The following is a 12,133-nucleotide window of genomic DNA, read 5'->3' as shown; positions in this document are numbered from 1 at the left end:
AGTTGATAGATTGGGGATGGGCAGGAGAGTGCTGCAAGGCTAATTAGCCCAGAAGGTAGAAGGGCACAGGAAGGAAGTGCCCATGGGGGAAGAAAGACTGGTAGCATTTTCAGGATCAGAGCCAAGAGAGATCTCTCAGGTGGAAGATACCTTGTAAGGAGCTAAGGAGAGTAAGCTATTGTAAATACAGAGCTGTGCAAATTTGTAAGGGTGGTGGGGAGAACACTAAATAAATTGCAAAGGTGTTTGACCAGAAGAAAGCCTCTGAGTGGTTTGTGGCTAGAAAAGAGACAGGATCAGGACTCCGTCCTGTCATAGTCCCCCAGCCATGATAGCAAACATAACCACTGCCGTTTTTGTCTCTGTACCGACAGGGAAAAAACATTTAAAACAGGGCTGTCCAACTTAAATCCTGTCTAGGATTAGTGCCCCCTTGGTGGTGGGCAGCATACAATATTTAAGAAGATACAACTCCTGCCATGAAGACCTTTCAATCTAATTTGAGACAAAACACAAAGAGTAATTTTAACAAACAATCAGAGGGAAGTGGGGCAGGCAGGCTGAGGGTAACAGTAATAAGAACACACTTTACATTGGCTAGCTATGGATTTATTATTAATTATTATTATTTTCCCTAAGAAAGGAGCGCTGAAGAACACTGCAATGAATTCCATGGGAGCAGATCCCTGTACCCATGCATAGCAGATCATAATAAATATATGATACATTTGTAGGATTAAATTCTAAGATCCTTAATCAAGCCTCTTATTCAATGGCAATTCTGCTCAGTTAAGGACCACAGAATGTGTCACATATTTAAGGATAGATGGGAGTGCCTATTGATTACTACCGGGGTAGGAGAATAAGATTCCCTTTCATATTAGTTCTTTTGTTTTTTTTAAAAAATCTGTTACCCATCCCCACCCTGTTTTTAATAGTTGATGCCTCTTCAAGCCAGACGGGGCAGTTAGTTACTACTTGGAGTAGCCATCACAGACCAACTACATATACCATTTGCTCCCACATCTATGAGTATCTGAAGCATGTTGAACAGTACTGAAGGATTAGAATGGTCCTACAGATCATAAGTAGGAATAATGGAATGCAATTTAAGAATGGAAGATGCAGGCTTAATGTCAGAATAATTCCGAATGGGAAGATTCTAGACTGTAACAATCTGCTAAAGGACATAGAAGGAGATAGATCAATAGAGTCATTTAAAAATGGACTGGACAAGCTTCTTAATGTAATGGGGACTACAAACTCCATACTACGCATAGACAGAGGCGGGAGGAGAGTCTCTCTGGTTTACAAACAAGCGGCTTGATCACACCCTGACATAGCTGCCAGAACTACCAATCCTGGAGGCAGGCACCCACAACTACAACCAATAGAGAAAACAAGATCTGCTATGAAGGGGAGAGCACAGAGAAGGAAAGGGGAGGCAGAAAGGCCTGAGCTAGCAAAGGGGTGACAGCTCTACACCAGGCTGCCTCCAAGAAAACAGCCAGGAGACTGAAGGAGACTGCAAGCCCTAAAATTGAAAGGCTGATGGACTTAATTGGATGTGAAGATCCAGGAACTGACCTGATTGAGACCAAGCTCAGAAGAGTCAGTCAGAAGAAGCTGAGACCCCTAAAAAGACCACACCAAGAGGCAGTGACACTTAAGATTACCCCACAGGGAACATCCTACACTGGACTGGGAATGGACAAAGAGGCTTAATAGATCACTTCTATCTTTGATTTCCAGGGCAGACGTGTCAAGTTTGATTGTTTGACATAAAATTGTGATGGTCCCAATATTTTCCATGGCCAGAATGAGTTCTGTTTAGAAATCAAGTCCTGCTATATATAAGTAATACTTGTAGTCTGTCTCTGGTTTGGTATGTGTGTATGAGCTCTGATCAGGCAAAGCCTTGGGCCTGTTGCTCAGTCTCTGCTTAGAAATTGAATGGAAATGGGGATTGAAGCTGATATAAAACTGCAGTAAGAGCATGAGAGGAATCCGTGTTGGTGGTGAGGACAGTGGACTCAGACAATACTCTGGAATCTGGGGGACTGGCCCTACAGAGATACAACTGGAGTCAATTGAAACTACCTTTGGCCCAGTTCTCTGTCCCATTTACACTGTTAATTGAATTGTCTAGTTCTTTAAGCTGATGAACTCCTGTAGAACAGCTGCTCCAGAGAGTGTAGTGCACTTGTGCACAATCTTGTAGGGGCTCAGATGTAGCAGCACTTAATTAAATAGCCTGCCTCTGACTCAGGACAGCACTGATGGGCATTTTCAAGAGAATCTTAAGTAATGATCACATGCAGAGCTAAGGCAAGTTAAAGTGTCTCACTGATAATTCTGACCTAGAACTGCTATGGAGTCGGTTGCAGCTGTTTCTTCTACTTCTGTGTATTTGCCTGTCACTTCCTACATGCTGGGACAAGCTGCTGACCTGATCTGATAGGCTGTTAAAATTCCTTGTTGCCCTGCTTGCCCGGCATGTCCAACCGAGGCTTAAAACAAACATTGGTCTGTACCTGTGGCTTCCTTGTGAATGCCACTGGACTGCAGTTATGTACTATGATAATGGATGACAGAAATACCCAAGAATAGACAGACAGATATTGCATTTGGGAGGCTGGAAGATGAAAACATGTATAATTAGCCTATACATATGATACGGAGCAATTTGTTGAGTAGTGCCAGAGAAGGAATTCAACAAAAGGAGCCGGCCATGTGGACAAATCATCCATTCCTTCTGCAGTCTGGTGATGTTCACAAGCAAACTTGGACAGGAGGTCATTTTTCATTTACAGCTAGGATGCACTGGGCAGTCAGCAGGCCCAAAGTTCATAAGAACGGGTCACTGACTTCTTTTGGCTGGCAATAAGTAATTACATTTTCTTATCCAGACTGAGTTTTTGGTTGTCCTAGATTGACAGACAATAAGATTTATCCTAACTTGTGTGCTTTGCAAGTTGACAGGAGATGGGAGCGTTTCAGAAGCAGTGTGCTCAGCTCATTGGGTGGGAACTGACCAAGAGAGTGCCTCATGTCACTCTACCATGACCCTTCTGACCAGCCTATGAGTAGCACTGATAGACTTCAAAGAGAGTCATATACCTGGCAAAGGAAGATGGCTGTGATGAGGGACCTAGACACAGAGTGTAATATGGAGTTTTGGAAGCCCTCCACTGAAGACAAAAAACATCTGGCACTCCAGGAATACAATGCCCAGATGGACAAAGTCCTAGATAAAGCAATTGAATAAGTATAGTTTTTCTGAGCAATATGTTCTTATAAAACATCTTGTGTTCATCAAGGAAAACCAGAGAGAACCTTTCAGTCAGTATCCAGTCATTTGTTGGAAGCTAAATGTGTCACACTAGATTAATCCGACTGAAAAACTCGTGATAAAAGCTCTCCCCACTTCTAAAACTAATTAAGAAAAAGATAAAAGAACTTTGGTTTGGTAGAACAGTTTGCTCACTGAAGCAAGCTGCCATTTAATTTCATGCTGTGGTTGCTTAATTATTGCTCAAAATAAGACCATGAGGCATGTAAACTTACGTGTGTGTGATTTTATCTGTGTGTCAGGGGCGAGGGGAAAGTGTTGCCAGTACGGCTTATAATGATCTTTTGGCTCCTGAACATAAATTCTAAAGTCGCCTCAGTGTTTAGATGGAAGCATCCCACTATAACTAATTTTATTTGGAGGAAGATGTTAAATTGCCTCCTGCTCATGCTTTATTCTAGGAGACCAGCTTCAACTAACATCATTCTTTAGTTGGTTGCCAGGAAATCATCCGGGCATTGGGCTTCAGAAGGCAGCTGCTTACGGCACCATGACAAGGTAAACCAACAGAGCTGAAGTGTCATTGCGGTCACCCTCCAATAAGCCAGTCCTAAACCAAACTCCTCAACCTCATGACTGCTTCCAACGAAGCATAAACAGGACACCCTCTTGGAGGAGGAAATGGTAAATATAGTTGTTGGGACTAAGCTAGGTGGGCAAAAGAAAGCATGGAGTGAATGGGGAAGCACCAAATCCCACATCTTCACCTATGGGAGCAGCCTGTCCCCCACGCAGTGAGTGTGCAAGACCAGGAGTGCAATGGCAATGCTATGTTGCCACTGCATGAAGAAGCTGGGTAGAGAGAGAGATTCCATGCTCTCTCTGTACGCTGCATAGCTGAATGCTGTAGAGGGTCTCTCCAGCTGAAGGAGAGAGGATTGTGTGGGCAGGGGTTCCAGGTGAGGCTGGTTGGGAAAATGGCAATGAAAAGCTCTTTTGTCAGAATTTGCTGATTAGTCAAAATCGAAATGTTTTGTGGACATGGTTGAATTTTGTTGAAGATCCAATGGAACCCAGGCATGGGTCTGACAGAATCCTGCCTGATTTCCTGGCAGCTTGCTCACCTGATTCCTTGGCAGCCTACTTGCTGGACTGTCGCAGAGTCAGGGACCCCAGGTCTTCCAGGATTCATGGCTCCAGGACAGTCTGGCAGGTGGGCTGCCTCACAGCTCAGCCCAACCTCCGTTTTGTGGAGAATTTTGAAATTTTTGGTTTTCATTCTGAATCACAATGAAACCAGATTTTGCTCTATCGAAATCCTCTGCACAGTGGAATTACCTTTCTTTGCCCAGCTCTAGTTCCAAGCACGCAGCCTGGGCTGTGTCTGCTAGTACACCCACACCCTGCATTAACCCTATATGCTGGGTTGGGACTAAGAATGCCATGCCTCAGTGCACACAGCCTGATTACTCAGAACATGCACTCAGTATTGAGTTTGCACCCTTCATAAATTCATAAATTTTAAGGCCATAAGGGACCATTAAGATCATCTTGTTAGACCTCCTGCATCACATAGGCCATAGAATTTCACCCAGTAATTCCTGCATCCAAGATCTAGAATGCCAGTGCTGCTAAGGCAGTTCCATTTTCCTCCAGAGGAAAGGTCACAAAACCATAGAGGAGAAATAGATGAGTCTACAGACCAACCATTTCAAATTCTGAGCTAGATCTTTACTCCTGCTAATTCTTAATTGTGCAGCTGAAGATTCCCCAAGTGTTCCTGAGCTCACGGTGGGAAGGAGATATTGCTGGAGTATGCTGTGCTCTGGATTATCCATTCTGTTATAACAGCTTGTAATAGGCTGTTAAAAGCTGGTGAAATTTAGAACAGTCCCGAGGCTGCTCTTACTTGAACTGGGGCTGAATTAGCCCCTGGGTCCCTGGAGGACCAGGAAAGTCACCTTTGCATTCCCACCCGGTGTGCCAAGTGTACCCCTGGCATATTTGTGAAATCAGCTCTTTATAGTTCATGACAACTGGGACTTCAGAAGAATGTGGTACAAGGAGAAAACAATGCTCTCAAGATATTCCCTGCTGAAAAATTCCCTACATTTTTCTGCAGAGATCCTTTAGATCTTTTCTCCAAACAGTCATTACACATCAGCCCCCTACTACACATAAGTATTATGACAAATAGTTTGTGTTTTAGTACCTATTTGCTGGTGGAAGCTGCAATATTATTACAGAATATTGTTTACTGAATAGTGTTTCAGTTTATCTGCATAGAGTCTAGTAGATCAAAGCCAATGATTTAAAAGACCATTAAACATTTCTTACCTTAATTTCCAGTATATTATGATTGCCCCTTGAGATCACCACTGGCTTTTCAAAAGGTTTAAATACAGGATTATTCACATAATCAAAATCAAAGTATTGGTTGCTGACTCCATCAAAAATGAAAAACACTTTTGTTGCAAAAGGTAGTTGCAGATTAAAGGATTTCAGTGAAGGAGTTGTGCAACAGATTATCTCTGTGTTAGAACGATGGTTACATGTCTGTAATAAGAAAGGGGTACAGAATAGAGAGATGCATTTAATATACTGGAGGTGCATAAACATTTTCAAATACCATACAAATACTTACATTAAAATATATTCTTCAATTGCCAACTCTTTTCAAATAAAGTTTATAAAAGCTGCAGAGCAGTAGGTATCTTGCTATAAAAAAAATCAAATCATGCATCTTATGCAGCATTTTTCTTAGATCTGAGTGATCAGTGCAAAAACTTCACTTTGATAGCATTTGCACACTTTTGAGGAAGTATATTAGCAAACATATTTCCTAGCATCAGTGTGCACATTTTAGGCGAATATTTTGCAGATAATTAATGGAAAGTAAATCTCAAAGCCAAGGATCATCAGTATATTATGTTCTGGCTGCTTTGTTACTGCTCCAGTGACACAACTCAGCCAAAACCCAAAATAACCAGTGTCTGTCAGAGGGCCTCCCATGTGGAGATCTGCTGGAGTGCCTTTATACTGCCAAAGTGACATGAAGTGACCAGAACATGGCTGCCAAAAATGCTATGAGAATCTGTGCCAAAAATTCTCTAATTTTCTTTTAAAATTATATAGTTAAGACTCCAGTCCTGCAACATACAATGCTCAGGTGGACTAATGTGCCCATGCAGAGCACCACTGCAGTCTGCCCGTGTGTTGTATGCTACAGGATCCGTTTCAACCTGTATTTCCTGACAGCAGCTGAGACAAAATGATCCCAGGATGAGCTTTTGAAGGGCTGTGTCTTTGGTTATACCTTTTAACAAAAATGGTTAGAGAGGATGGTAGAGCTGCCACTGGAGATGGTCAGGAATATTTTGACAAAAGCTTTTTTCATTGGAACACGTTGATTCATTGGGAAGGTTTCTCAGGTCTAGGATGGAATTTTCTAGTCAGAAAGAGAAAGAGAGAGCTCCCACCCCATGATAGCTCGCAGGTTCAGAGCAGACTTGAACCTGGGTCTGGGTGAGTGCCCTAACCATTGACTTAGTGGCTATTCTGGGGTGGGTCTTTCTCTCAAATATTTTTTGAAAGGTCGCAATTTTTTTCCAATGAGGGATGAAAACAAATTCTGAAATCTCATTTTCCACCCCCACCAATGTCTCTCTTCATCTCCATTCCTCTACTGTGCACCTCAATTGGGTGTAAACAGGAGTCAGCTAAGCCAAGGGTAGGAAATACATGAATACCAAAAGCACAGCACTTAATATTTATTTCAATATTCACCTTAACAAAATACTTGGTATTTTGCAGTGGCAGTTGCTGCCAAAATAGGTGGCGCTTCCTCTGACACGTTAACCAGATTTTCAAACGAGGACACTGGTGGTGGATGTCACAGGAGGGGGTTTGGTGGAGGATGAAGGAGGTTGATTGGAAAAGAGAAAGAAAGGAGCCCTCTCTTCCCCTACTTTGCATCCTCCTCATTTCAGAATGAAAACATAGGGCACATTACAGTATAGGGCAGGGCACAGAGAAAGGAGTATTTGTCTCTGCGGGACTGCTTGTACTCTTGCCTTCCTGCTCCGTACTGTATACCACTGGCTCATCTACATTCACCTTCATTCAGCAGTTCCCTCATTCCCAACCCCTACTCCTTCCATTCTCCCACCTCAGCGCTGCCAAACCTTCCCCCTCAATTCCCTCCCAGCAACCGAACTCACTTCTTAGAAATCTTCTCCTTCTCCTTCCCCTAAACCCTCATCCTGGGCAATGCCCGGCTATGCACACAAAACCCCTCCCATCTGATCATGACTCAAAACAACCCCCCATCAGAAAATCCCCTCTATCCCATAGGGTTGCCAACTTTCTAATCCCTGAAAACTGAACACCCTGACCGCCCCTTCCCCCGAGGCCCTGCTCCCCCGATCCCATGGGACTCACCTGCCACCTGCAGAGCCAGGCTGGGAGGAGCTGATACAGAGCCTGCCCAATCAGGGCACAACAGGGCACGGCAGGCATCAGTCCCCAAAGCGAGGGGCTTGGGTGGGGAAATCAGGGCACAGCAGGGTGGGGGGCTCTGTCCCTGGAGCGAGGGGCTGGGGAAATTGGGGCACAGCAGGGCAGAGGGATCCCCAGAGCAAGGGGCTGGGGAAATCGGGGCACAGTGGGGTGGGGGGCAGACAGGTTACCCACCTCGATGGCACTGGTACCTACTTTGGAGCCCAGTCTGGGAGACAGCCAGTACTCTCCATCAGGCTGGGGGGTGGGAAAAGCAGCACCTGCTAAGCAAAGCCACTTCTCCAGGCTCCAGCAGCCGCTGCTGCTCTTCCCACCCCCACCCCTCAGTAGCCGAGGCCAGTTACTGCAGGTAACTTTTAGTGTCTGGTCAGATGTGCTGACCAGATCTTGCCAGTTTTCCTTTTCAACCAGACATTCTGGTCAAAAACTGGACACCTGGAAACTCTACTGTCTCACATAGCACCCCCTCAGTTCAGAGCCCCCAGTTTTTGCTTGGCCTAGTCAAGAGGCAGAGGAAGCAAGGAAGGCCTATATCTACAGTAAACATATCTAGAGGGCATAGTGACTGTCCCTGAGGCTCTAATATGAGTCCGTCCTACAGAAGCCTGTATTCTCTACTTTGAGTCCATTCCCTCTGCTGCCTGCAGCTTATATGCAGATGGGGTTACTTCAGCTCCGCAAGAAGTCCCCCAAGGTAAGCAAGTGCACTGCACCCTCCAGCACAACAGCCACTTCTTAGAGACTATACTTGTCTGTAGCATGGCTGACAGTTGGGACATTAATGATGGTTCTTAGCACTACCAGCTAGGGTGAGCAGATGTTCTGATTTTATAGGGAGAGTCCTGTTATTCAGGGCTTTGTCTTATATAGGTGCCTATTACCCCCCTACTCCAACTTTTCACACTTGCTATCTGGTCACCCTACAGCTGCCCCTAGTGTTCTGTACTCTAACACCCCCACCCAAATCCTTAGAAAACCAATATACTGTTGAATAACTCTGCATACATAAATAGAGCCAAAATACTCCTTTTTAGTTATATTGGTTCTCATTATAAAATCCAGTCTGAATGTTGCCTTGAAATAATTTCCATTTGTTTCTTTCATACCAAGTTAATGCAGTACAATTTCGCTCTGTATCAAATTAGTATAATAATGGTTAAAGCTATTTACTCACATTAGCTTGGGATTAAATTATTTGTCTCTAGATCAGCACTTTTTCTTATCACCACAGTAATTCATGTTTTCATACCTAAAAGTGTGAAATCTTAGCCCTGCCAACATTTTTCCAAGAATCTGGAAAGGAACACTGGAGTTTTAAATCTGTACTACAAGTTTTACTTAGCTACGGACTATGGGCCCAGTTCTGCTCTCAGTTAAATGGTTGCAGCTCTCACTGAAGATAATGGGAATTGCACCCATGTAACTAAGAGCTATTTGGTTTTATGGACCATACTCTGCCTTCAGATATACCTACACATTCCTGTTGACACCAGCGTGATCTCTGGGGTGCAACAGAAGGTGTAGAATCAAGCACCATAATTTTATAGTACAACTAAACTATGTTCTTTTCTATATTTCAGTTGCATTTGTTACTTGGCTCCCTGGTCACAAGGTGATCTACTGCTGTTGGCATGAAAACTGTATTTTAACTGACAGTATAACACTTATTGAACTTCAGTTCTGCAGTGAAAAACCCCAATTTCTCTAGTAGTTACAGGTTTCTTTGATTTTTTTAAAGAACTATCCTGGTGTCCTTCTGAAAAACCAACAGGTGGCAGAAATGTCCCAGAGAGCTGCTCAGAATTTATCAGAATACATTTTAAATTCCCCCTTTTTTTTGACCAGCGTTGGTCCCAGTGTTGCTATATTGCCAGTTTTCCTGTGCATGGAGATCTGAGTTTTAAATCCTGCTCAGAACCCCTTCTTTCTGGTTTATGGAACAGTCTAAGGCAGAGCAGAATTTCAAAACTAAATTTGTGCCCATGCTGTAGGGAGAAAGGAGATAGCTTTTCTTACTGTTAAGACAATCTGGGATGCTGAAGATTAATGTGAACACACGTAACAGGAACATATTCTAAATGGGTGCTTCTCTCTCTCTCTTGTTGCTCTCGTGGGTCTCCCTTCAGATATTTGGTGTGGGCCTTTCGCCCTGCAATGTCAAGCTCTAACTGAAGGGCCTGCAAAACTCTCATCAACTTCAATGGGAGCAGGAACAGGCCCAAAAGTCAACACCCTGGACTTAACTACATGCAGGTGCCTTCCTCCCTGTAATGTCTTTTCAAATTCAGCTGGCTTGGGGCATACAGAGAGTTAATAATTCATAGATTCCAAGGCCAGGAGGGACCATTGTGATCATCTAGTCTGACCTCCTGTATAACACAGGCTGTAGAAGAATTCATAGAGCACATCTTTTAGAAAAACTTCCAATCTTAATTTAAAAATTGTCAGTGATAAAGAATCCACCATGACCCTTGGTAAATTGTTCCGGCGGTTACCATCTCTGTCTGGTCCCCAACAAGGCCAGCTCACTTGTCTTGTGCAACATAACCAAGTTTCTTTGGCCCAATGGAACATTGTTGTAGGATTCTCTTTTTGACTCAAGTCTATGAACTCAGGTCTAACACACCCTAATATATTAAACTGACTAGCCTAGTATAAATGAATTGTTAAAAATAACTATTAAACAAGGTGGGGTCAAATCCTGAGTTGATGTAAATCGTCATAGCAATTTACTCCAGCTGAGGATGTGCTCTGGTATGTTTACTTCTGAATGCTGAGTGATGGGCCATGTACTGTAGTTCAAGTTTTACTGTGTCTAATGGACCTAGAAGATAATTTGAGTCAATGTGTTAATAACAAATGTATGATGAAAATATAGAATCAAGCTATTTTTTCCTTATTTATGACTATCCTTTTTAAAGATTCCTATAGCATTGTGCTGGTCAGCAAGTCATCACTAAAATACATATGTTTAAACAACCAAATACATCTTAGGTAATCATTATTCTTATTTGATTAATGTGAATTCATTACACATCTTATCTACTGTACAGTAGTGATGTCTTTTAAATCAATAGCAGTGGTATTCATAACTTTGTTTGTGGCTATCTGTTGGAATTGGTTCTGAAGCCAGCTACTTTATCAGGCCGGTCTCTGAAGGGGATGCTCTCAGAGAATGATAAAAATCTAATAATACTCTTTAGAGGTGATGCAATGTGACTGATTGGTAAGGTCAAGATAAATCTTATTTGCAATGCCCTTTTTGTTACGTGATTTGACATGACATTTTTACCTTGAAATTGGTTTTAGCAATTGAAAAATATGATGGTTTAGTTTTCAAGAAATATTGGATTGAGAATCTATAAGGAAAGAATTATAATTCAATCAATTGCCTACTCAATTAAGATACTGCCTATCAGGCAGCACCTTTAACTTTTATTTAATTAGGTTTTAAAATACATTTACTTTAAAAGCTGAACCTGTGTTCTGCTTATGACTATAATCTGCATCAGAAGAAAATGAGGAAGAAAAGATGCCAAAAATGTGGAGTGTTTCACAAGCATATAGCAAATAAGTTTACCCAGGGGAGAATAATGACGCTTTGCTTAATGTATTTGACTCACCACTTAAAGATATGTATTTTTGCCTTCATAAAATGTGACTCTTGAGGCAATTAATGAAAGCTTGATTTACAGAATCTGAACTTCAATCCACAGTTTGATTTTTTTCAACAGGATAAAGAGCAGAAATATTTCTCCACATTTAAGGGGTCACCCAGCAGCTGACCCAGATACCATGTGATTTGAAACTGTCAGAAGGGGCAGAGAGGAGAACTTCACCTTTGACACAGAGTCTAAAATTTTGGAGTTTTCCAATGATGAATGAAAGATGGATGAGATCTACAGCAATTTGGGAGACTTTTATATTGTCTCTGCTCCCCTAGATATCTGTATCTCAGAGTCCAAAGGGTGATTTCTCAGTAATCTGGTAGACGACAAAATGAGAGGTAGGGATAGGAATTCAATGGCTGGCTTGGGGAGTATAGTCTCCCATCTCAACAGGATTTTCTCTCTTGGTGAGAATGTCAGAGGTAACCTTACTTGGTCTGTTGATCATGAAGATCTGTCACAGAATGCACCAGCCTTTGCAAGGACAGATGCTGCTGTTTAGGCTGCTGCACAAGTGGGTATTAATGATTCAGTGGCATCTGCCCCTATTTCTCTTCTAGTCATCTTATTGGATGAAAATACAGAAAAAGAGTGTCTGTTCCAGACGGTACAAACTCCAAGCTGTCAGATCTCTGCGCCAAACAGTAGACAGAGC

At 42.6% G+C, this 12,133-nt stretch overlaps 1 protein-coding gene across 5 annotated transcripts in view; it reads right to left on the bottom strand.

Annotated features, from left to right (window-relative positions):
- MET (MET proto-oncogene, receptor tyrosine kinase) overlaps window positions 1–12,133 on the bottom strand; it is a 118,108-nt gene that overhangs the window by 21,333 nt on the left and 84,642 nt on the right. For all 5 annotated transcript variants that reach the window (XM_073328145.2, XM_073328152.2, XM_073328149.2 and 2 more), the window contains one exon: window positions 5,630–5,848. In XM_073328145.2, coding sequence (XP_073184246.2) covers window positions 5,630–5,848 — 219 coding nt within the window. The remainder of the gene's footprint in view (window positions 1–5,629; window positions 5,849–12,133) is intronic.

The sequence above is a fragment of the Lepidochelys kempii genome, chromosome 1 (assembly GCF_965140285.1).
Source record: "Lepidochelys kempii isolate rLepKem1 chromosome 1, rLepKem1.hap1, whole genome shotgun sequence".
Lineage (NCBI taxonomy): Eukaryota > Metazoa > Chordata > Testudines > Cheloniidae > Lepidochelys > Lepidochelys kempii.
Note: the sequence above shows the minus strand (reverse complement) of the source record. Positions and strands in the feature narration are given on the sequence as shown.